The sequence below is a fragment of the Chenopodium album genome, chromosome 21 (assembly GCF_948465745.1).
Source record: "Chenopodium album chromosome 21, dcCheAlbu1.1, whole genome shotgun sequence".
NCBI lineage: Eukaryota > Viridiplantae > Streptophyta > Magnoliopsida > Caryophyllales > Amaranthaceae > Chenopodium > Chenopodium album.
This window is the reverse complement of record NC_137854.1, coordinates 62,370-88,324: the sequence shown is the minus strand read 5'-3', so window position 1 is coordinate 88,324 and position 25,955 is coordinate 62,370. Positions and strand designations below refer to the sequence as shown.

At 36.1% G+C, this 25,955-nt stretch overlaps 3 protein-coding genes and 1 pseudogene across 7 annotated transcripts; 2 read left to right on the top strand and 2 right to left on the bottom strand.

The window, feature by feature from the left end:
- Positions 1-12: 12 nt before the first annotated feature.
- LOC145600938 (putative pectinesterase 53) lies at positions 13-2,710 on the bottom strand. Of its 2 annotated transcripts, none has more exons than XM_081656817.1 (4): positions 1,879-2,710; positions 1,486-1,675; positions 561-1,003; positions 13-336 (listed from the first exon to the last, which is right to left on the bottom strand). In XM_081656817.1, the coding sequence occupies exons 1-4, from the start codon at positions 2,244-2,246 to the stop codon at positions 183-185; spliced, it is 1,155 nt and encodes a 384-aa protein (XP_081512943.1). In that variant the 5' UTR covers positions 2,247-2,710; the 3' UTR covers positions 13-182. The 2 variants fall into 2 exon arrangements, with proteins under 2 accessions (XP_081512943.1, XP_081512944.1); XM_081656818.1 differs by having other exon boundaries at positions 203-331.
- A 694-nt stretch (positions 2,711-3,404) lies between these two features.
- LOC145602274 (protein CHAPERONE-LIKE PROTEIN OF POR1, chloroplastic-like) lies at positions 3,405-7,993 on the top strand. Of its 3 annotated transcripts, none has more exons than XM_081658457.1 (5): positions 3,405-3,541; positions 3,721-3,867; positions 3,973-4,076; positions 6,084-6,531; positions 7,429-7,993. In XM_081658457.1, exons 2-5 carry the CDS (start codon positions 3,731-3,733, stop codon positions 7,577-7,579), a joined length of 840 nt encoding a protein of 279 aa, XP_081514583.1. In that variant the 5' UTR covers positions 3,405-3,541; positions 3,721-3,730; the 3' UTR covers positions 7,580-7,993. The 3 variants fall into 3 exon arrangements, with proteins under 3 accessions (XP_081514583.1, XP_081514584.1, XP_081514582.1); XM_081658458.1 differs by having other exon boundaries at positions 3,427-3,541; positions 3,707-3,867; positions 4,000-4,076; XM_081658456.1 differs by having other exon boundaries at positions 3,428-3,541; positions 3,707-3,867.
- Positions 7,994-10,961: 2,968 nt separating this feature from the next.
- LOC145601769 (putative serine protease EDA2) lies at positions 10,962-15,529 on the bottom strand. The gene is made up of 12 exons (XM_081657837.1): positions 15,228-15,529; positions 15,029-15,154; positions 14,778-14,933; positions 14,433-14,615; positions 14,187-14,303; positions 13,994-14,047; positions 13,839-13,910; positions 13,451-13,638; positions 12,934-13,028; positions 12,596-12,670; positions 12,162-12,245; positions 10,962-11,424 (listed from the first exon to the last, which is right to left on the bottom strand). The coding sequence occupies exons 1-12, from the start codon at positions 15,408-15,410 to the stop codon at positions 11,303-11,305; spliced, it is 1,455 nt and encodes a 484-aa protein (XP_081513963.1). The 5' UTR covers positions 15,411-15,529; the 3' UTR covers positions 10,962-11,302.
- Positions 15,530-16,966: 1,437 nt separating this feature from the next.
- On the top strand, positions 16,967-24,731 carry LOC145601770 (kinesin-like protein KIN-7E; annotated as a pseudogene). Its single transcript, XR_014104436.1, has 14 exons — positions 16,967-17,241; positions 17,754-17,965; positions 18,225-18,314; positions 18,399-18,499; positions 18,575-18,688; positions 18,814-18,895; positions 18,976-19,043; positions 19,200-19,265; positions 19,373-19,497; positions 20,029-20,362; positions 21,401-21,496; positions 21,594-22,964; positions 23,137-23,456; positions 24,272-24,731. The product of XR_014104436.1 is annotated as a kinesin-like protein KIN-7E (transcript).
- Positions 24,732-25,955: the final 1,224 nt, after the last annotated feature.

Below are 25,955 nucleotides of genomic sequence, written 5' to 3'. Positions count from 1 at the left end.
GTATTGTGTTCACTGTTCAGCCCAGTAGCCCACAGCTCTACTGTTTTTAGCCACAAGGAGACTAATTGTGATATCAAGTGCACGCAACTTTATAATGAATGAGAAAGGATAAACATCAAATTACAATGTAGCAGGAGCCGACAGACTGATGAAGAGGATAACCAGTGGTTCTCAAATCCATATCAAATTAGGTTCCTAAGCCATTCATAGCCATCAATGAAATCATAGGAAATAAATGGTTGAGCTTCTTGTGAAGTCAGCTCCCTTGACCACGCTACCCTTCCTCCGTAGTTAGCTCCTGGTCCTGAGCACTTGTATTGACCATAAAATACTGTCCTGCAACCACCACCAACGATTAATTAGTTAGTTGAATACATGAGCTACTCATTAACTTCTTGTTATATATACTGCATTACATTTTGGAAGGTCCTAAGAGACAACAGTCATGATGGATTCAGGACTGTCGTGAATGTCATGTGGCATGACAGTGTTTAATTTTAATTAGCACTTTCTATTATTAATATATTTAATGGCAATGGAGTTCATAGGAAGAGGCATACATATCCCTGTTTTTGTCACCCCAATCATACCAGCCCCCAGGGGCAATAATCTTGTCCATGTAAGTGTACGCGAAGACAACCCTGGAGAAGGTACCCCAAGCCCTGCCAAGGTAAAGTGCACCTGATCCGGTGACCTTGCAATTCAGAAAAGAAAACCCTGTTTCCTCCAAGAAGCTCTCTCTCTTTTGGGCAGTAAGAGCTCCATAATTATTGGACACGGCATGCAAATGGCAGGCATCATAGAGTGAGCGTCCATTACCAAACACAAAATCCACAGACCCTTGGATGTAGCATTCCCTGAAGTAATGCCTTCCGATGTGATCATACAGAGTATCCTGTGTCCCTATAAATTTGCACCCTATAAATGCTGCTTTGTCTGCTGAAATCCTCAGTGCCACTGCTTGCTTCCCTAGTGCTCCTGTTGGCGGCAATGGTGCAACGTTCTGTTTATAAAGAAATAAACAAATTCACCTTTAGGACCTGTTGAAACAAAGCTAGTATCTCACTTGGATACACGTATCTGTTTTGACAATGGACAACCATCCATAAAAGGTCACCATACTCCAATTTAATGTATACTCTTCATTCAGTTGTGGTACCTGAGTTACAATACTCAACACTAATAATGGATTGTGAGCATTTAAATTTTAGAGCAGAAATTATTCACTTGATGTTTCAATTTTATGGTGTCTGCCACAACATAATGACGGATGATGATTTAATCAAATTGTTTAAGTATCATTAATTGTAAAAGTTGAGTGATTCTTTCCTCAAACAACTTATATCATTTATGTATCAAATCATATCAGCTACCAGCTCTCTAGACACAAGAAAAGCAAACATTGTAGCATACAAGCAAAATATATTAATTTAAGCTTTAATTATTACTCGTAGTAATTTGAAATCGTAGCATCATAATACTGACCTTGAAAGTGATATTCTTGGCGATGAAGTAGGGGGAATTGACCGCAAAAGTAGCAGAGCCATAAGTTCCTAATGGCTGCCTACTCTGCCCTAACCTATCAGCTGTGTCATCCCACTCAATTATGGTCTTGTCTGCACCTGCTCCCTTAATTGTTATATAAGCCATTGTTACAGGAACCTCCACCTTTTCCCTATGAGGAATCACAAGGTCTACAATTAGTATTAGCTTATCGCATTGTAATGTACTCAATAATAATTACATCAGAAGCAAAATATAAATCAAGGTTTTGGTATCATAATCTCCTTGACAACTGTGTAACAGTATCTTAATAGAATACTATACTACAGTAAGGTTTTATAGAGGTAGAGATAAGGCTTGTAATGAAGCACTAACCTGTATGTTCCTGGACCAATAGATATGACCACTCGACACGAGTTAAGGATTGGGAGTGACTTGATAGCCTTCTGCACACTAGGAAAATGCTTTGATGATGGTGTTGGGTGTTTTCTGACTTTGATAGTTTTGCAAGGCTTTGATTTAGTCTTTGTTTTTTGTTTATGCTGTTGGAATTTGGTATTGTGCTTGTTAGACTTGAAATTGGTCTTGGAGCCAATGTGGTTAACCCATTGAAAGAAGTCTTTCTCAACAAATCTCAACTTGAGAGTGGATACATTTTGGTTAGCATTGGCCAAGGAATAATCAGTACGAACACATTGGAGAAATGAAGCTAGCAGCAGTAGTTTGAGTACTATCATACTCATCGAGTTGTTGATACAAGAAAATAGGATTTTGTGAAAAAAGGGGGACTGAATGACTGGTTATATTGAGGGCATGTTATGAAAGTGTAAGTAGCCCTATTTAACAATGTCCATAATAGAGGGGTTTGAAAATGGTGAATAAGTCAGCTCCGATTTAGACCATTTTCCAACACAACTATATGGACCTTGCCATCCTACAGGCCCTACTTCGGCTACATGCAGTATTGACTTTGAGAAATTTGTTTTTTGTTTAATAAAGTGTTTTTGGTTTTTGCAGTGCTTAGTGATTCGAGCGATGAAACGCTGAAGTGATGAATATGTATAACCTCACTCCTGCATTATGGTTACAATAATATTGTCTAATAGTAATACAAGGCATCAATGAACAGACCGAGGATTAATCAGTATCCTTAGCTTGAGATTAAATTGTAAAGACAGGTTAAAGGGCTGAATGAAGCATAAATGAGAGGTAGAGATAAGACACAAGGATATTATAGAGGCAGTGTATGAAATTGGTTGTATTATAGCAGAGTAAGTAGGACAGGGTAAGGTCAGAGTCCCCAATGCAAAAAATGTCATCTAGTATAGAAAACTCACGCATGTGATAGTTTCTGGGTAATAATATGATATACTTGGTATATATGTGGGTACTGTTGTGCCCACTAATTTGGAATTTGTATCATACCAATTACCAATTGCCTTCACACTTCACACTACGTACAGCTAAGCAACGAACAAGTATGACACCTCTTGAACTTGCATTTTCAGTGGAAGATAGAAATTGCATTAAATGGTAAAAAGAGGGCATGCACGCAGGAAGATTAATTGGTAACGTCTTCAATCGACAATTTGGCATGCGAATTGCGTTGGTTTTAATCATGAAAATTGATGAGAGCATGCGTGTATGTACGTTTGTATCTACTCCATTTCTTTACCTTGCTCGTATACAAAATGAATAATGATGGCATAACAAATACAACTATACTCATCAACCTTTATGGAATTGTAGATTTATAAGAATTATTGCCTAAAAATCTTCTGAATAAAAAAAAGAAAAGAAAAAGAATTATTGCCTACAAAGGTAAAGAAATAATAATGCAAAAACAAATATTCCGTTGCCGGGATTCGAACCTGGGTCTCTCGGAATGATGTTTCGGGTTCAAGTATTAGTCAAATTATTTTTTTAAAAAAAAAAAAAGAAAAAAAGCATTTTCCCTATTTGTGTGTAGTACGGCCAAGGCGGTTGTGAGTCTGGGGCTATCCGTTGTGCAATTGCGCTCGGAATTTGGCAGAAACAAGTAAGAAGCAAGGGTTTCCTCTCTCTCTCTCTCTCTCTTCTCTCTCTCTCTCTCTCTCTCTCTCCTGTAAGTAGTATTTCATGATTTTGCCCCAATTTGATTAATCTGAAATTGGGAAAGAGATATACCTAAGTTTGATTACAATGCATTTATAAATTACTGTAGTTGTGAATTTGCAGATTCGTAGAGATGTCAGTTTCGGGTATAGCTGGTACTCCTTCGGGTTGTTGTATTCGCTTTCCTGCTCGCTCCTCGAGACCCTTGGATGCCCGACTTTGTGCCTTTACTCAGATTAGGATGTCTAATACTTTCAAACCATTTCAAGGGTATTGTCTGATTAATTATCCTTTGCTTTTTTTTTTTAATTAAAAAAACATGGACTGTTCTAATAATAATAATAAATAATATATACACCCTGCCTGAGTTTGCAGTAATCTGTTTGCTCAACTCAAGAGCAGATATCATCGGCCTCAGACTCAGCTGATCAAATGTGCTATGGATGCTTCTTTTGGTGATGCTTTTAACAGCCAATCTGGTATTTCTTCTACTTTTAAGCTAATTCTTTTTCTTGGAAACATGACATTCTCCGGGTTGCAGTATTAGCTGAGGTTTAGCATTTCACATTCATTCTTGTATTTTGAATTAGTTTTGGTAATCAATGCTAGTGCCTTTGCATGGAATTCAATTTATGAATGTGAAATCCGCATTAAGAGTAAGAAACAACCTGCATGACTTGGAACAATAATTGGATTGTAGAAACCTATGCTATGTTACTTCTTTAGGGAGGTTCTAGCTTTATGTTTTAGAGATTTTTAGGCTATAACAAGGCCACTTAGGTTGCATGACATTGTTCTTTGGATGTTACAAGCATAGTATTGCAAACAGAGAAATCAATGCTAGGTTTCAACTATTCAGGGCTATATCCTTTTATTCCACTCCTTACTCATCACTTGGAGTTGAAAACTTAGCTGAAAGCTTTCTAAGGAGTAGTTTTACGTGATTTGGCTAAGTATCAAGGGAGATATGGCTCTTTGTAGTACAATTCTCTTATTCTAGCGGCCAGCATGGGCACTTAATTTGCCAACATAGATGCACTGTGCCCTTGCACAAAACCACTTCATACATGTATAGCAACCAGTAAATTAGTTATTATAATTCATAATTGGTTGTAGTTTATTTATTTATTATATATCGTCATAATTCTCAACACTCATTTGGACTCAATACTTCCATTCTTGTATATACATGATTCTATATCCTTTTCTTATAATGATAGACTATTGATAGTATTGTGTCTCTTTAGTATCTGCCTGAAAGCTGTTCATTTTATTTCATTTTATGCAACAGCTGAGTTATAACTCCAACCTTTATGGAGTGATTCGGTCCATAAATATCACGATCCATCGCAACGTGATGAAAAAGAAACAAAAGGAAAGAAATGACTAACTTTATATGTTCATTCTTTTATAGTTTATATGCACCAATTGAGACAAGTAACACATATTTATTGTATAGAAAAAAAAGGGGGAAGCCTACTGTCATCTATCTCTACTTCTTGCAAAGGAGGCCATTTTGTGGGCCTCTTGCTTCCTCAACCATAGATTTATGCTAAAGGGTATTAATTTAAAGATTTCACGCTTCTCAAAATCCGCCATGAACAAATTTTGGGGTGACTTGGGCAGTCTATCACATTCTTCATTTCTCTTTGGTTTATTTTTTTTTGTTTTTGTTTGTTTGTTTTGTGGTTCTACCCACTTTTCGTATTTTTTTAGTACCCACTAATTAAGCCAAACAAAAGAAATGCTAGTTTCTTCCTGCTTCACTCTCACTCCTCCTTTCCTTTCAAACCATTTTTAGAACCAAGCTAGCTGTTTAAGTTATAATCAAGAGAAGAATATGACACATAATCATATAAATCAGATACCGTTTAGTACTATAAAAGTTGACACACTCTTAGTAATAAACAATTTACCTCATCAGAAAAGAGGACGATGCAAGTCATTTCAATCAGGAATTTACATTTAACAACTTTATAACTCCGTATTAAATAATTTACATGTATTGACTAATTATACGGATTACAGATTAGACATTCATTAATAAATAAAAGCGTCACTTAGATACTTTAGAAACATACATTGCAAAGGAATGAGTTGCCTATTTGGCCAATTATGTGTATACCTTGAATGATTTTCTAAGTAGATTTGGGAGAGACAATGGAGACTTTCCTACAGAGGGATACAAATGATTACATCCTTTCATTCTTATAATAGTATAAATGTGATAAAACAAAGATGATGCTTGAGCATGGCAATGATCTTAAGCTCTGGTCTGAAACTCTGAATGATTTTATGCCATGTGTCAGAACTCAGAAGTTCCTCTGTATCAATTCCGATTCTAAATGTAGTTTTGGTTGTTGATTCAATCTTTAAAGATTGTCTGACCCTAGGTATTATTAATTGCATTAAGTTATTGGAGGTGGTGTTAAGACTATACTTTAAACTCCTTAGAAATGTTGTTTTGACATCATCACTTCATGCAGATGTCTTTCCAAGAATCAACATTAAAGACCCATACAAACGACTTGGTATAAGCGCTGATGCATCTGAGGAAGAAATTCAGGCAGCAAGGAACTTTCTAATACAAAGATACGCTGGGCACAAACCAAGTGTAGATGCAATTGAAGCGGCCCATGATAAAATAATCATGCAGAAATTTTATGACCGAAAGAAACCAAAGTTGAATATTAAAAAAAAGGTAAAGGATGTGACTCAGTCCCGTTATGTGCAGGCGGTGATGAGCAGGTTCCGCACTCCTTCAGATAGCAAATTCATTGTGATAACGTCTGTTGTGTTCTTGTTGCTTGGAGTTCTAACCGTCCTCTTTCCTACTGAAGAAGGGCCTACACTTCAGGTTGCCCTTTCTCTAGTGGCAACCATATACTTCATATATAGCAGGCTGAAAAGCAAAATCCGAGCTGCACTTTATGGGTAAGTGCTGTTTAGTTTTCTCTAATGCTTCTAACCTTTCATTTACGTCTCTAGTGTCACCGTCATGCTTTCAGCCTTTTCCCTTTCCTTCTTTAATCTTAAAGTGAACTTGGTCCTTTTGTTTGATATAATTATAAATTGATTAGCTTGACGTGTTAAAATGCTTGATTTAGTATATTTTTCTTGTCTTCTTCCCACTTTGACTGCCTAGGCTTGAAATCTAGCCGAACAATGAAATTAAATATACACTAGGAAGAGGATTTTTTAGCAGAAGCTTATCTAAGTATCAATCTGGACATCAATTGATTGTTTTCTATTGGCACATTCAATAGCTATATTTCACTTGTTTTGTTTACCTGACCTCCATAAGCAAGAATATGACACTACATAGATTTTTGGGAGATTATAGTAAGCTGAGTCAACCTTGCATTGATTGATTCTTCCACAAGAAAGCATATGACTGATTGAGTTGTGGGCTTATTTTAATTTGAACATTGTACAATGTTGCTCTTATGCTCCCTCTGTCCAGAATTGATGCACTTGTATAAATTTAGGATGTTTGAAATGCCAAAAAAAAAAAAAAAAAAAAAAAAAAAGAAGAAAATAAACCATCACCTACCTGAAGTTTTAACAAAATATGACTTGCCTTCTAAGCACAATAATACATTAATAATTATTTAATCTACACACCACATATACCCAGCCATATGCTACTCATATTCAGTCCATTTCTCGTGCTCAACTTCTTCAGTCCAGCTCCACCACCTCCATGTAGCAAGCCTGAGCAATAGCCTCTTTAGGTTTATGGAACCTAAGTAGATTGCAATCTCTTTGCTTTATAAGATCAGTCAATTGTTACTCTAAATTGAGTCCTGACAGTTGCTTTCCCTTGTGCAGGGGGGGAGCATTTATTTTCTCATGGCTCTTGGGTACCTTTCTGATGGTATCTGTTGTTCCGCCTATACTAAAAGGACCGACGAGTTTGGAAGTGACCACTTCTTTGCTAAGTTATGTGCTTCTCTGGGTTGCTTCTACATATCTGAAATAATATTCTCAGCTCTGAGTTTTTGCCAGCTGCACACTATTTGTCTGCCTTTAGTGATTTCACTATCCTGATTTTTCCATTAGATTTGTTATACGCGAACACTAAATTTCAGTAGATGTAAGGAATTTAGAGAGAGTATCTATAGAAGAGTGTTTATTATTCTATTGAAATGATTTACTGTTAATTAGGTCAAGCCTTTTCCCCAAGCTTAAATGTTATTATAGGTTTATCAAAGATGTGTTTTGTGGCTTGTGCTGTTCTTTTCCGTTGGAATTATCTACATGTAACCCACAGCATCCTCATAGTTCATATGAACTGATTGATGTGAACCAATTATTATTTGTGACTCGTATTAAGCGAATGCATAGATGTCAATTTTGGCCTCTACAACTTGTATGTAAATGGGGTGTTTTTCCATTCTCTAATTTGTGTGACAGATTTCTTTGTTTTCTTAACAGCAACAAAACATTACAAGTTGCTAAGATTCTGTAATAATTGTATTCAGAGTTAGTTTGAAGATCTTCAGCTCTACATATTATTTTCCCTAATTTTCTGCTGTCATGTGAGGTAAACCAGAGTTGGAAGTTTTCCGCAGTAAAAGGTGGTACAAGTAATCTGAATTTAACAATAATTTTCATATCGTATCGTATGATCTAAGAAGATTATATTTCAAGCAAATGTCCAAGTGATTTCATCGTATTTCCCGTCAAGCACTCCAGTGTTTTATGTGCACTATACATACGGTATAAAAAAGATAATAATAAAAAGGAAAAATGTTATACATAGTCCTTGGCGTTACATATAAGCATTAAATACACGGTAGAAAATCGTACAAAGTTAAGAAATCATAAAAATATAAACACTACTTATACTGATTTACACGTGTTTTTGTCACGAATTTTTAATTTTATACAATTTTCAAGAATGTATTAATGCTTATATATAGCCTTTAGGGCCACATATAGCATTACCCATAAGAAAAACGGTAATAAGGGAAACAGGGAAAGTTGGGGAAAAGCCCCTAAAGATGGGAAAGGTTGGTGAAATAAGGGGTATGGGTATTAGACTAGTTAAACTCATTCTCAAAACTTTATCTACGTATTGTTAGACTAGTTAAAGTTCCAATTATCACTTCCAAAATTGGCTTGAAAATGTGGACTATAGCATTCGGCTTTGGATAATTTTTTTTACCTTTTTTGAATTTGGAAAGGAAACAAGTTGAGGTGCTTTCATGGACCAATGGATCCCACAACACTCTGGGAGTCCATTTAGGTTTAGGTGGTTAGATTCGCCCGCTTTGCCATTAAGCTACACATCCCTTCATTATCATTCAACGCCACCGTGAGATTTTATTTGATCGACTTCATATACAATTTCAAACAATATTATATGACCCCGAGAAGCGTCCCCTACAATCTCGAGAATTTTTGACACTAGAACATGAAACATCCTAAATTTGTCTCATTTTGTGTATAGCCTTCAATTTTGGACCATATTTTACTCTTTTAGGACCCAAAAAGAGAAGAGGTATCGGTTCTTCCCATTGACCCCAAAATACCTTGGGGGCATTTGGGTGATTGGAGTCGTCCGATTAGCCTTTAAATTGTCAATTTAGTTGTTAACGTTCACACATCCCTTAATTATCTCAAGGCCATAATATGCTTTTAAGTGTATGAGTAGTAATCATATATATGGTTTCAAACAACATTATATGAATGACCTCGGGGTGCATTCCCTACCATCCAAAGAGTTTTCGACACCGGATCCCAGAATTTTCAAAATTAGTCTAAAAGCGTGGATTATAAACTTTAGTTTTGTACAATTTTAGATTTTTTTTTTCTTATCCCATGGATTAGAGAGAGGCAATTTGGGTGGTTGGAACTGCCACTTTGCCTTTAACTATAGATTTAACCGTTTACGTATACGTTTCCTTTCATTGACTCGAGCTGCCACGGGCTTTTATGTAATCGACTAACAAAACGTATATGGTTCCTAACAATATTATATACCCTGAGATGCATCCCTTTTAATCCCGTGATTTTTCGACACTGAATCCCGAAATCTTCAAAATTGGTCTAAATTCGTGTATATAGTCTTGATATTTGGCTTTCGGAGAGCATTTTTTAACCTAGCAAAATTATGAATCAAGGTGCTTCCAGAGGTCCAAAAGAATTCAGGAGGCCTATTTGGTGCTTGAAGCCAGCTCTTTTCTGCCCTAGTCCACCATTCATCATCATGTCTTAATTAAGATACCTTGTGATGTCTGTGCTTGGTCTTGTAATTATACAAAATACACTGAAAAAACCCTTTTCGAAAAATTAAAAGAGGTTTATCCAAGTTAAGTGAATGCCATGTCATATCTAAGTAATTTAAGCAAAGATGATCCAAGTTGTCAAACACCAATTAGGTGAGTTATAGTAGCCTCAAAGGAGAACAAAATGTTCGAAGGTACTCGTATCCTTTTTAAGCCCAGCATGGTTACTCCTAGTGCTGACTGCAAGGAGCAGGCCACTCCTCGGAAGGTTGCTGACTACACTCTCCGCCTCCTCCGCCAACAAAGTCCCCCTGTTGTCCCTGGAATCATGGTAAGTTTCCCTTGTTTCAATCAACCTTCACCCACCCAGCTAACTATATATTTTAAACAAAGCTTCTGGGATTTGGTTATTTAGAATCAAAGTTAGGAAGTGTGCATATAAATTAATCCGTATATAAAATTGTTACACAATTAAAGGTGGTTGCTAAAACTTGATGTTTAAATTTTCTAAAGAGAACTCCAAAACTTAGCTCACATTAAACCTAACAAATTAAGGTTTCAAATTAACATTACTTAATGCTTGTATTTGTGATTCAGTTTTTATCTGGGGGGCAATCTGAAGTTTAAGCACCCCTTAACTTGAACGCAATGAACCAAGCTCCAAACCCATGGCATGTGCCGCTTTCCTATGCATAAGCCCTCCAATATACCTGCCTCAAAACATGGGGAGGAAGGCCTGAGAATGTGCAGGCCGCTCAAGAGGCCTTGCTTCTCCGGGCAAGTCCAACTCCCTCGCTCAGCTCAGGAAAGAGTCCGAAGAGGCCAAGCAGGGAATGTTCGTCAAGAAATACACTTACTAAACTGGTCCAAAAGCAATATTTACTTGTGCTGAATGGGCGATACCAAAAGCTGCCAATCCCAAGTGAAAACAGGAGTGCAATACCATTTCTATTTTCTACATTTTTTTACCATGTGCTTTTGGAATGAAGTTACTAATACTCTTAGTTGAAATATTAAAAGTTCAGCTCCCAATCATCAGTTAAGAAACAAGAGAACAAAGCTTCATTCGTATAATCAAACAACTGAGAGATCAAAATTAAAGTTTCACTTCAATTTAAAACAAACAAGGCCTTAAATTATTAACATTAAATTACATTATGAAGTAAATTATGGAGTACATCCATGAGATATAGAAGTACATAAACAGTGACCTCGTCAAAGAGTACATTTAATGAGACCCGGGTCAATTCCTACTAAACACACTTTGAGGGGATTTCCTCTACCCACACCCCAACCCCTATATGGTGTGCCTTCATCATTTAGTAAAAATATTATATATATTACTCCACACTACTGTACAAGTAGTCATGTATAAGAGCAACAACTATGCCCAACAATAGCTAAGGACGGATATATAGCACATATATTTGACAGGTTAAATACAAGTGTTTCCAGATTTATAAGCATCCCCATTACACAGAACTCCAACCCCTAGCAGTATTTTGGCACTCAGACAACCAAAGATCTATGTGCTCTGTTACCTGTTGTCTCACTTTGTTGACAGCATCAGGAGAGCTACATTTCTTGTCATCACCTGAGTCAAAACATTTGAGAGTGTGTTGAGTAAGAGCATACCAATCTAATATATATATATATGAAGGGGAGTTTTTCCCGAGTTTTTAGAGAGCCACATGAGATCTAATTTTCTTAATGCGCCATGTAGGATTATAAAGTTTAGTAGTAGCCAATTAAATAAGTGATTATTAAAATCTTTTATAATTAAATAATTCAAATGTCATATAAGCAAAATTGGCGAATGAGATTTATAAATTTAAATTAGTTAAAAATAAAATATTATCTTTTGATATTAAGAATTTTATCTAAATGTATAACCAATTTTAGCACATAAATTAAAAAAATATATATTTAAAAAAAATTCAAACAAACCGTGCATTGCACAGGATTCATCTAGTAATAAAATTAAGAGTGAGAACTTCAAGTAGAACACATCCAACAGAAACATCTTATCATTCCTCCTGATGTTTAGAATTTTCAATTCAGAAAGGGAAGATTGAAACCTAATTTCAATTTTCCTGTAGGTCTCTAAAAACAGGTACTTCAGTGAGATTAATTTCCTAAACACAGCCTCATTTTCTGTACAGGCTTTTGAATATATACTAAAATGAATCCCAACTCATATATAAAGCCCCTAATGTACTTTTTTAGATCTTAAAACATGAAGCTACATATGAAATATCATTCTTAGATGATGAAATCCATGCCTCCAAAAAGAGTAGAAAAATATAGCATATTTGTGCAACATGTACGCACCTTCAATACTCAATGGTGATTGAGGGCAGCCCCGCAAGTCAGTCCCATGACCGCAATTGTGACAAGTGACAACATAAGAAGGCACTGTAAGAAGTGACAAGTTGACAACACATACATCAGCAGGGGAAAAGAAAAAAAACATGGTGGTGAACAAGCTCTATCCCAATATCCATCACTTTTGAATGTGATTCCCTGGTCCCTTTATCAGGATATTCCAATTAACCGCCCAATTTTCAATAAACAAATTTCACTACAGATGTTTGATTACAGTAAAACTTATAATACAAGTAAGACTTGCTTTTACAACACTCATGTCTGGTGCATCGTTTCAGAAGAATGACTTACCAAAAATGTTTTTTTCTTTTTTTTTTTCCTTCTGTTTTTTTAATACAAAAACAGTTATCTAAAAAGGCAGTATCATAAAGGTTACTCACTATTAGGAGATGAAGTCTGTTTGGATGCATGTCGCCAGGGGTCTTGTGAGCCATTTGTAAATACTATCTTGGTACCTGTCAATGAAAGAGCAAAAAACAGTAATTTTCTCTATTATCCTATTACTATAAATCAGATTCCCAATATCCAGGCCAGAGTTCTTTCAAGTAGGCCAAAGCTTTCAACATGGAATCTAAGCAACTCTTTGCACATGAGAGGCACAAAACACAAACCTTTACAAGTTACAAAACAGAAGCATTTCTGTGAAAAGTCAGATCCAGAGAGGAGGCCCTATGTAATAGTTATATCATTGAGAAAGACAAAAGGAAAGTGTACAAACCAGCTATCTTTGTGCCTCCATAGTACAAATTAGTCTCATCAACTTCAGGGTAAACACCATCTCCAAAGACATTCTTGCATAGGTCTAAATGGTATCTGTAAATATAACCATGCAAAAATGATGATACAATGAACTGATGTAAGGGGGAGGAGCACTTTAGGTAGCATCTTTATTATTTAGTTATGGGTATCTTGGGAAATAAGCTAGGTAGTTAGGGAAGAACTTCTATAAAATAGAAGATTAGGAGGAGGGGATTTATGTTAAATATGAGATAAGTTATCAGTTGTAGCTTTGGGAGAGTGCCATTTCTCTCGCAAATTAGCAAGGCTGTAGTTGGCATTATTTCAGTCATATCTATCTTGTTCTTCACTAATCATCTTCTTGTTCCCTTAATACATCATTTTTGTCCATATTTTCTCTATTTTGGTGCGTCATAGCAGATGAATAAGAAGAGTTTTGAAATGGAGCATGCAGTTACATGAAAGAGCAAGAGAGGGAGGTAAAAAAGAAAGCAAACCTCGTGTCGACTTTAGATGATCGAATGCTATCGTTTGCAGGTGCTACCTGGAAATATGCAACTTCACTGCACACTTGGAACCACCACAATCTATCAGAACCACCAGATGCAACGTTCTTCAAGTGCTCTTGATTATAAGTTTCAACACTAGAGCCAAAGTTGTCTTTCACATATGAGGCATAAGCATCCTGCATAAAGGACTCCAGCTTAATATAGCAGAATCTCAGAAATAAATCAAATAATACTGAAATGCAACAAAAAGAAGCATCTAAAAATGACCAGAGTCCATCCCTGATACTCAAAGATATACATAATATAGCAGCTTAGATGATATTAGGAATGGAGCACCAGATATGCATCAATGAAAAATATGAGGAGGTGGGCATACCACTAAATCTTGACCTGCTTTCTTTGCTTCAACAAGAGGAGAGCACAACTTGTCAGGATTTCCATACTGAAACTGTGGGATTATAAAAGTAGTGAGCCAGTGACAAAGAATGACTGGGAAAAATACCAGTATTTAATAGGTTAGTGTGAACTTACAGCAGTAACTGCAGCATCAGCCAGAAAATACAGGAAGTCCCCATCAATTGTTAGCTACACGAAGATATAGGAGAAGCTTTAAATAAAACCAATAATAACAAGCCCAGATACAGGTGATAAATAAATGACATAGTGAAACATAATTCCTAAATGCATAATTAAATCCGTTGTGAAGAACAGTATAAGATCAAACCTCAGAAGCCCCAAAGGCTGACTTTAGTGCCTTCTGGTTTGAGGTCAACCCTTGTTCAACAAGCTGTGTAACTTGTTGCAAAGCAGCTTTACATTCTGGGCCAGCTGAGGCACCTATCTGCAGTATAGACACAGATGGAAGTGAATTATAACTTTATGCAGGCTCACGAAAAACAAGCACCACTAAACGAGAGTGGTGAACTAAGGACCCACAGAGATTGATGAAACACAAACCAAGATCACCCACCTGCTTATCAAACTCAGTGAAGTTGTATACAGCAAGAACCACAGCAGAACTTGCAAGACTTCCACAAGTCAAATGAGGAAACTTTAGGCGGAACCAAGCACTAAGAGCTCCAGAGTAGGAGATACCGAACACAAACCAGGGATTTTCAACATTTGATCTATTAAACTTTTGGTTGAGGGATTCCTTAAGAAAGACAATAAAATTAAAATTAATGAATATAGATACATTGGTGAAGTTATACTAGACAAAAGAAGATCCTTAACAAACACATACATTGACAAGGGAGTATGATGAGAGCTAGGAAGAAAGAGTGCACATGGATAACACATACATGGTAATTCTCACCTGATAAAATTGGCGGAAAGCAGCCAAATCAAAAAGTGCCTGCTTAGAAGAAAGAAATTTAAGATTTTGAGTAGTATGTAATTTGAAGGGAGAGCTTTTTCCATAGTAGCGATGCTCAGGGGAAACGATAGCAGCGCCGAACTTCCTAGCTAGGACCTGGAGTCAAGAACATCCCATGATTATGAATACACCAAGATTGTGATGTGATGTGTAGCAGTAAACTAAACAAACAAACAAGTAAAGTAACCCACGCTTAGATAGTCATTGGCAATTCCGTTACAAGAAGATTCACCACAAATTTTCAAGAAAATGGGTCCATCTGGGGCACGGAAGTAGTCCAGAAACTCAAAGTACCTCTGCTCGAATTCACGATGCTCCTGCAATTACTTGTAAATTATATAAAACATTCGATTATTCATGTCTAAATTAAAATTAGAAAGTGATACATACATAAGGGGAGAAGTGATCAAGGGTCTGATTGAACCAGTGTTCTTGTGTGGTCAAGTAATTGTTTCCGCCAGAAGATCTGTGCAGCAGACGGGGGTTTAGGTAACAAGATGACAGAGATAACTCACCCAACACCAACACCAACACCAACAACACCGCCATCCATCTTCTTCCACCCGATTCCATCTCCAACAACCCACGATTTCGCCGTCCTATCTTTCTCCTTTAGGGTTTTTTTTTTTTTCCCAGAAACTAATAGTAGCACTGTAGCAGTACGATTAAAGCTTTAGCCTTTAGTTAGGTTTCAGAATACAGACCAAGTCTAACAACCTCACCTTTCCACAATCACCTTGGCTCAAACATACAAGCCGAACCCCAAAAAACGAGCACCTGGTCGAGACCCAATAGATTATTTTAAGGGTAAATTATTTACTCCCTTCGTATATTATTTACTCAATACTCTGTATTTATTTTTGACAAATCATTTATATTTTATTACTCTCTCCGTGTTTTTTTTAAGTGTTATAGTTTGACCGATTTAATTGACTTAAATAAAAATAAGAGGTAAGTGAAATAGTTGGAGTATTAAAAAATTATAAAAAAAAGATAGTGAGGTTAATAGTTTATTGAAAAGTAATGAATGTGAGATAAAAGATATAATAATAATAATAAAAAAAAAGTAGTAGCGGGTTTAGTATTTTTAATGTAGCTTTTTGTCAAAAATGGATGTGTAACACTTATTAAAACACGACCGAATTTGGTAAGTGTAACATTTATTAAAACACGGAGGGAGTACTCCTTTCATTTTTAAATACTTGTTTTACTTTTTTTTTTCCGACCGTTTTTAAATATTTGTTTAATTTTCTTATTTGAAAAACTTTAAAATATTCAATTCATTTCTCTCAACTAGTGAGACCCAATATATTACCTTTGGATTATCTCACGTCCAATTTACGTTTCACTAATCCCACCACTTTAATGTTTTTATTATTTTTCTCCGATTTTTCCTAAAACTCCGCCTATAGAGAAATGGAGAAATATTTAAAAACGAAGGGAGTATTTACTTTACTACTCGTAATATTTAAAGGGAAATGATCAAAATTGTGTCTCAACAAATATACTATCCCAACCCATATGTAGCATAAAAAAAAAAATGAGTTAAAGACTCAATAGTCATGCATGCCATGGTAAGAGCAAGTTGGGGTGACATCATCATTTTGAGTCTTAAGATTTATACTTAAGACTTTTTCCATTTTTCTTCAAAAATCTCAAGCATGTCTTAAGTAGAGTCTTGAAATTTCAAGACTCAACTTAAGACTTGAGATTGGGACCCACTTCACCCACTTCACTTTTATTTTTATTATCCTTTTTTTTTTTACACTTTTCTACATATAATATGTCAAATATTTAAGTCTTAGGGCTAAAGTGTTAAATTTGTACAAGTTTTAGTGAGTCTTAATAAGAATTTGATGACATCATTTTCGATGGGGACCACAAAAAATGATGTCACATCCAAGTCTTAAGACTTGGAGCTAAACTTGCTCTAAATGCACATGGGGTGATTGTATCAGAATTGGCAGTATTTGCTGGTCAAACATAATAAAGGGGAAAAATAAATTAATGTGGTCCCAATTCCTAATGGAGTATGGAGTAGTACTCTACTTCGTATTTTATAAGAGGGGGTAGTATTGTAATTTAGAAGCGCGCGGTAAAGTAAATTACAGAGAAGATGAATGAAAATCACAGGAGCGAAGTAGCAACAGTGAGACAGAGAGAGAGAATGGAGGGACACTCTACCCGCCCAACCAACTCAAATAGGAGAAAATCTCTCAGTTTCACTTTGCTACAAGTCTACAACCTTGTAAATTTTATCTGCATTTGGTTTTGGTTGTAGCATCTGGTATTGACCCATCTTGAAAAGTGTCGGTGCAAGCATTGGATCTTGGATCCCAGAATTAAATTGAAGTCGATGATGATTTAATGCCGACAAGGAGGAGAGAGAATATTGTGGAGTTAGGTACGTACTTATTCTGCCCGAATAGTAATACGGATAGTAGTATTGTTTTTGTCTTCTAATTACAGTACCTAATTAGTAATTAATTATACAATACATGCCGTTTCTCATCAATAATTACTCGTACTGTATTAGAGAGTAGAGTATATGATATCAGCTAAACTCCAAAGTTGCGCCGTTACTTGTTTCAATTGCTATATTATACTCGCAGACTTTGTTAAATGTATAGATTAATTATCTTTGTGAAACGACAAGATGATGGAGCCCATGTGTTGCGCTAGTACACAGCAGACCATATGCCATTTTTATTGTTCTAATGTTTGATAGACAGACAAAAGTGGGAATTATCTTTGGGAATTACAAAGTAAAAAGGTGGGAAGGAATCAAGGAAGTAGTTGTGCTCCATTGATCTGTGGACTGTAGGAGGTGATAATTGAGTTTGGACTACTAGTGTACTACATTGTTAATTTTGAGTCTTGATTATTTGTTTACACCCAACACATTGATATTGATAGGATGGCTAGTGCTGATGCTGAACAAGCCTCCACCTGCCCCGACCCGGCCCAGGAGAGGATCTTGGTGTCCGTTCGTTTGCGACCTTTGAATCACAAGAAAACTTTTAGGAACGAGCCACTAGATTGGGAATGCATCGATCATACCACTATTGTTTACAACAACAACAATTTATCTCCTGAGCGATCACTCTATCCAAATTCCTTTACATTTGGTATTCATATTTCATCAATCCTGCTTTCTGCCCGCCTTCTTTTTTATATTTATTTGTATTTTGTGAATATTACTAGGGAATTTCCATGCATTTGATATCTCAATGCATAGAAAAACAACATTGTAATGAGTTTCGGATTTGAACCCAGCCTATTCAAGTTGATAAGTGTTTTCTATATAAAATCAATGGTTTTATGTGGATATACGTTCTACAGATGCTCTGCTGATCATCCTTATACTGGCTATTACTTTTGATTTAGACAGGGTGGTCAGGTCTGATTCCTCCACAAGGCAGGTGTATGAGGAAGGAGCTAAAGCGGTTGTTCTTTCAGGTCTCAGTGGCATCAACTGTGAGCTCATCATCTTACTCATTTGTCAGCAACTTTACTTGTAAACCTTGTTATTTACCATGTTCAAAAATCCTGATTTTGCAGCAAGTGTTTTTGCATATGGTCAAACAAGCAGTGGTAAAACATTTACCATGTCTGGGATTACAGAATATACTATGGAGGACATTTTTAACTACATATACAAGGTGAAAACACCACTACTTTTTAAGCTACCTGACCCAATTTCAACTCTCCACTTATAGATGCATGTATCCTTGTAGCACAAAGAAAGAGACTTCCACTTGAGGTTCTCTGCTATGGAGATTTACAATGAATCAGTTAGGGACCTCCTCACAGCAGATAACAGTCCCCTTCGCCTTTTGGATGACCCAGAGGTGATATTTCTTATTATCTGACTAGAATACATATATTTATTACTTCAAATAAAGTAGTATATTGAGTGGATGAGACCTCCCTCTTCATTATTCGGGTTTGCAATTTGTCACATTTTCCCTTACAGAGAGGTACGGTGGTTGAAAAACTTACGGAAGAGGTTCTGCGTGACTGGAGCCACTTCAAAGAACTTCTTGCCATGTGTGAAGGTACGGAAAGCTGATGTCCTAAATGACGTGTTTTCATTAAATATTGGAGACTATATAAGCACCTCCTTTTATATTTGCAGCACAAAGACAGATAGGATAAACTTTTCTGAATGAAGTAAGCTCGCAATCTCACCAAATTCTTAGATTGGTATGTTTCTCATCAAAATACGGGCTAGAAAATGATTTAGTGACTGACAAAATGTTATTGGCTCCTAAACTTACTCAAAGAATGGATTAGGGTGAATGAAAGAGGAACCAATTTTCAAGCTAATCTCATTTGATCAATCATTCTTGGTTTTTGCAGACAATTGAAAGCTCAAATCGTGAGTATTTAGGCCTAACCAATTGTAGCACCCTTGCAGCTACTTTGGTAAGATTTGTTATGTTGAACCAATTAAACACATGGTTGGGGCGGTAGCTTCTATGCAGTGATAATAGATCATGCCTCTCTTTTGATGCTCTTTTACCTGTCTGCAGAATTTTGTTGATCTTGCGGGAAGTGAGCGTGCATCACAAGCGTTATCTGCTGGATCAAGGTTAAAGGAAGGATCACACATAAATCGTAGTTTGTTAACGTTGGGAACAGTTATTCGCAAACTGAGGTGGTTTTAATCTACTTCTTAGAGCTATTCTGGTTTACTTGGCAGATTATTTCTTATTGTTTTTTCCCCCTTCTGTTTATTTACTAGTGATGTTCACCCTTTGCTCTTGTGTACAGTTCTTAACCTCCTATCTCATATTTTTCTTTCAAGTGGCAATTGTAAACTCCAATTTTACTAGTTTTTTCACTGATGATCCTTCAGACAACATTAAAAGAGTAGAATCTATTGTTTTCCACTTCGCCTTAACTGTTACATGTCGGATTGCAGATATTTCTTGGCGTAGAGCATTTTCACTTTTTGCTCTCTCTATCCTGTTGCATTTCTTCTGTTACTAGCTTAATTACTACCCTTTTGTTTTTCCTAGTTTTTTTTTGGTCTGCTCTTTGTTGCTATTATGGTGCATGGCAGGTCTCATAATACTTCCACTATACTGTCCTTTATGATTTTTTTTCTTTGCTTGAACAAGGCAAGAGTCACTCAATATATGATTACAAGTCTGTTACTGATATACATCATATACTTCATGTACAGCAAGGGACAAACTGGTCATATTCCTTACCGAGACTCTAAGCTCACCTGCATTCTGCAATCCTCTCTGGGAAGCAATGCTAAAACTGCCCTCATATGTACCATGAGTCCTGCACGTAGTTATGTTGAACAATCAAGAAACACACTCCTTTTTGCAAGTTGTGCAAAAGAAGTTACTACTGATGCACGTGTCAATGTTGTCATGTTTGACAAAGCCTTGATGAAGCACTTGCAAAGAGAATTAGCGAGACTTGAGAGTGAGTTAAGGAATGCAAGCCCCTCTACCAAATCTGATGCTACTGACCAGTTGAGTGAAAAAGACTATAAAATAGATGAGGTATTTTTTTTTAATGATCCAGCCACGCAAGAGAGAAAAAATTATTGTTTTTAAGACATTGGATATGAACTGTGTTAGCAGTACGAGCCAAACTGAAATCTGTGAACAATGCACTCACATTATAAGCATGTTTGAGTACCAGTGTTACTCCACAATTATTCACCATGTGGTACCATGCACTTGACTATGACATAGCACCACAACATTAGATACAACAATTGCTATCATCTATATTTGCCATCTAGCTTAGTTAGTTAAAGTCTTGGAGGGTGTTATGCAAGACATGGGAATTAAATCTCATATTCTCATCTACGTCATTTTCCCTATGGTTTTCTATGTGTCAAAACAATTGGTTGATAAATCTTTTCTAACTCTTCATATGAGCTAGTTGGAGTTTGTGAGTCTTGAACATGAAAACTCCCATCTGATATTACATGTTTTAACCACTTAGGCCTTGACTTGCTGACATTTATGGCCAATTAATTGTGATAAATTATTCCGTTTATAAGAGATTAAAAAAAAAAAGCACATAAACATTACAACCACCCTATTGACTACTTATTCCCCTCACAACCACCCACATCTGGAGCTTCCATCTCTCCACTTTCCCTAATCACCGCCTCTATCCAGTCTCCATGAGCCCCGCCATGCAAATCCACGTGCCTGTCTTTATCCCAGTATCACACAAGTCAGAATAATGGTTTGCTGTTTAGATCAAGTTAGTTTTAACTTTTAAGCTCTCTGATGTGAATTTTAGGCTTTCTTATTTATTTTAACCTAATATATGGTAAATATTTGAGCATCTTACTTGCATTTCTAGGGAAAAAGTTTTTAATGAACTGGCCATAGGTATCTGTAAATTTCATTTCAAATTATACATGGTGCTTGTGCTAAGTTACATCCGTGTGCGCAACATGCATGTATAGATGTATATCACTAAAGTAGTGACTTGGGACCTATATTATTCTCCTAGAATTAACTCATCTGATCTATTGTCCAATGTTCATTAACTGATTTTGTTTTCTTTCTGTAATTTAGTTAGAGAGAAGAGTAAAAGAGCTAACTGTGCAGCTGGACCTCGCTCTATCACAGATTCAAAACTTGCAGCATGGGGTTAGAGAACAAAGACCATTTGTAAGAGAATTTGAAGTTTTTTAACTCCAAAGATATCATCAAACAGGATAAAAACTTTTAAGTTCTTTGTTTGCTTAGTCTTGTTATTTTCATGCAGGAGGAAGATTCTTCGTACCCTAAGCTGCATGTTCTACAAGCTTCAGAACATTCCTCTTCCTTTACGACTGCAATGGTGGATCCTAACTCCTTAAGTGCCCATTCTCTGACTTTCGACCCCCTTGAGTCTCCAGATAGACAGAGTAGACTTAGTTATGATGAAAACTATTCAGTTTCTGATATTGATGAAAATAACTCCCCAAGCAGCTCGTTTGAAGGGGTTTTTATTGAGAAACCTATTGATGCCTCCCTGGCCATGCATATCCAGACTACTGTTGTCATTGGAAATGACCATCCTCAAGTTCCCAAAGGATTTGAAGAACAAACAAATGACTTTCCAGAAGCTGATCAAAATAGAGTATCCAAGGAAATAGGGGGGCAAGCATCAAACTCCTTTGAAATTGATCTGCACCACATGGCTGAGGAAATTGGAGAGGAAACCTCTAATACTTTTGAAATATGTCTCCAGCATGTTTCTGTTGGACATGAATCCCAATCCCCCGACTTTGTCAAATTTGATCCGTACCAAGTTTCTGAAAAAATGGAGAGAAAACTCCCAACTCCTATGAATTTGATCAGTACCACGTTGCTGAAGGAATTGTAGAGAAAACCCCCGACTCCTATGACTTTGAGCAGTACCACGTCTCTGTGGGGACTGCAGAGAAAACCCCCAACTCCCATGAATTTGATCAGTACCACGTCTCTGAGGGAACTACAGAGAAAACCCCCAACTCCTATAAAACTTATCAACACCACGTCTCTGAGCGAATTGCAGAGACAACCTCCTACTATGATGACATTAATCCACAACAAGCTCCGGAGGCAGTTGGGGAACAAATTCATAATAATTTGGAAAAACACTGCAAGGAAGTTCATTGCATAGAATCTGAAAAATGTACTTGGTAATTTATGGGCTCGGGAAGAGGTAAGAAAATCATTATTTCTATTGGGTCGTGTGAATGATAGTTGCAAAGACAAGGAGCTAAAAGAAGACAGTGAGTTGGATAGCATGAATGGTGTGCCTAAAATTCAGAGTTTGAATGGTATAGAGAATAGTTCTCAATCCAATGATGTAAGTATCTCATCTCCATCATCACTAGTCGAGGTCAAGTATAAGATAAAATATGAGAGTGGAGATGGAGAGGTTTTCACACTCGAGGATAGTAACGGGAAGCTTTCTGCACTGAATAATAATAATGACTATAAATTACCTCAGATTTCTATTGGAGATATGGGTCTTGATGAAACTCAAGTTGCAGATGTTAAGGTATCCAATCACATAGTTAAAACTGAGAACCATACATCTGTTTCAATCAAAAAAGAAGTTGTCAGGGCCAAGTCTATGGATCAAGTTCAATTTCGAAAATTTTAGGTAATATTTCAGATTTTACCTCCTCTCTTGTGCTCAATTTGTATTTCATTAGTGATCGTTTAGAATTTTGGTGATGTACTGGTGTTTATCGTGGAAATTGATCTGCAGTTTACTTTCTAGCTGTACCTTCGATGTTCACAATCTTTCTCTTAACCGATTATATCTGTTTCAGGTGGAGGATGCTTTTCAGAAGGCAAACAACTCTATCAAAAACTTGAAAGATTCTGGTTTGAATCCTAAAGATGATTTGTGTGATAGTTCTCCTTGGTCTGCAGATGTTAAGAGACTACAGAGGGAGATAATTGATCTCTGGGATTCCTACAACATTTTATTAGTACACAGAACATATGTTTTCCTTCTTTTTATAAAGGGCGATCAAGCAGACACAATTTACATGGAAGTAGAACGCCGAAGGCTCTCGTGCATAAACGATGCATTTTCTTGGGGCAATTCTATTGTCTTAGATGGTCGCCAACTTACGCCTGGTTCAAGGTATGACTATCCAAAATTTGGTGCTTTGAGCTCAGGAATCCATGTCTGAGGTTCCAATTCTTAACTTGCATTACTTTCTATACTCTGTATTAAAACTAGTACTTACTATTATAGCATTACTTATAGAATGAGGAAGTAGGTGACATTTAATGGTAATTTGGATATGATGCCATTCTACCTTATTTATGTGAATTATGTCAATGGCTGTGCCGACCCCACTTATGGGGTTAAGGCTTTGATTGATTGATGTTAATGGATGTGATATATTAAAAACAATATGGATTAGTAGGGATGGTCAAGGCGTATGCAAAACGTACACACTATACATCCGATGAACATCAAGGGTAAAACCAAAGCACGTGAAGACTAAAATAAAAGAACATGACTATTCAAAAAAAACAAAAAAAAAATAATAGATAAAAGAACATGAACTTTAATGAACATAACATCATCTTAATTATAGCTATTATGTTTATTGGATCGGAGTTAGTCTTCATGCTCTTTGGTTTTAGGTGTGATGTTTATTGCATACACAATGAGCATTATGTAGACGCCTTCACCACCATATTTGCGCAGGATTCACTGCAAATTTTCTTTCCATTTGTGTGGCCTGCTTATGTTAGGAGATTGTTGATTAATAATGTATGGTGTTTGGCCAGATATGATTTGTGAGATCTTGTAAATCTTAAAACCACTCTGAAGTCTCACTGCTAGCCTATCCATAGAAAAAGTGGGCTCATTTTCTGTGTGTGTGTTAGGGGAAGGGGTAAAGGGAGAATTTGGAATGATAAGCTAACACTGTTGTTTTGAAGCAGTAGACGGTCTCTCCATAAAGAGAGGAAAATGTTGACCAAGCTAATGAAGCGAAGGTTCTCTAGCCAAGAGAGAATGGATCTGCATGTGAGATGGGGCATCAACTTGGATAGCAAAAGGCGGAGCTCACAACTTGCTCATCTCCTTTGGGCCAATACCGTAGATATGGACCATATCTTGGAAAGTGCCAAAATTGTAGCTAAACTGGTTCGGTTGAATGAACCCCAGGTGCCTAAGGAAGTTTTTGGCCTTAACTTAGCGACAACCCAGGTGCGGAGGAAATCATTTAGTAGCAAAATCTTAGCCGTCCCTTGTAAGAAAACTTTTATGGATGGCAATCATTGATATACTTCTCTAGCTAATTGTAAATATAGACATGTACTTTGTACCGCTGACATGTACATTTTGGTGTTGAATAATCACAAGCTTTGGTAAAATTATTCCCAAGGCATTTGCGATTTGCGATTTATGATTTGCCATTTGCTATTTGCTGCTAGGACATCTTTTGAAATGCTCACCCTACTATTATTATTATTATTATTATTATTATTATTATTATTATTAAAACACGGAGGGAGTAATTAAGTTCAAGTTATACTCCTTATAAGAAGTAGCTAACTTTGTAAGATAATGTTAACTTTTTTCTATTTGTACCGGTAATTTTATTAATACAATAATAAGTTATACATTGAAAAGTACAAGTACCTTTTGCTCATTTGTACACCTTTTTTCCTTAGCTACAAGCCTACAACTCCTACCTCTCTACAAGGTTACAAGTTACTTGTATTAAACAACATTACAAATAAACAGAATGCATGCATGAAAAATGAGCATTTTTCAAAACTTAGTGAATAGTTTAATGTAAAGTCTCCTATCACAAATTGGATATCGATCAAATTTAACACTTAATTTATACTCTATTAACACTTAATTAATCATTAAATTCACATCAAATACGTACTCTAGATTAGATCAATATGTAGTATCGCCTATCGTTCCTTGCTCTCCAAAAAATAACAACTTCATAAAATTAAATTTGTTGAGTTATGTCTTTGGTTTGGGTATAAAAATAAGAGAGATGGTTATATACAATTGGATTAATGGTTCACCCATGAGTATTTTATTCTTACCTTAATTCAATGGTTGTTTTTCATTTAATCATCAATAAAAAAATAAAAACTAATCTTAGGTTAGTTGGATGCACGGTACACCTGAATGTATATATAAATTTTAGTCATAATAAAATTGGCATACGATGAAAAAGCTTCCAAGTTTTATGCTTAAAATCTAAAACATTGCAATTATGTTGTTCAAGTGCTATTAGCTAAAAGAAGAAACGAAGCAACGCTTTTTAGTTCTCTTTGTCCAAAAAAAAAAGTTATTAGCTAATATTGTTGATATCCTAAAGTGATTTTTTTTTTTTTTTTTTTTTTTTTGAAGAAACTCAGAAAGTGAACTTTATATCATATGATTCACAAATGTCGATTTGTAATTCCATATAAATGCTCCAGAAAAGTTACCAACAAACAATATGGAGTATGCGAATTAATTGTTGTGATGAATGGAGTATGTAAATGTAAATGTAAATGATTTACTTACCTGCACTACCATTTGGTTTTTTAACATCATGACCATTTTAAAAGGAAAACACTTTGGAATTTGAAACCCTCACGTAGTCACGTTTGC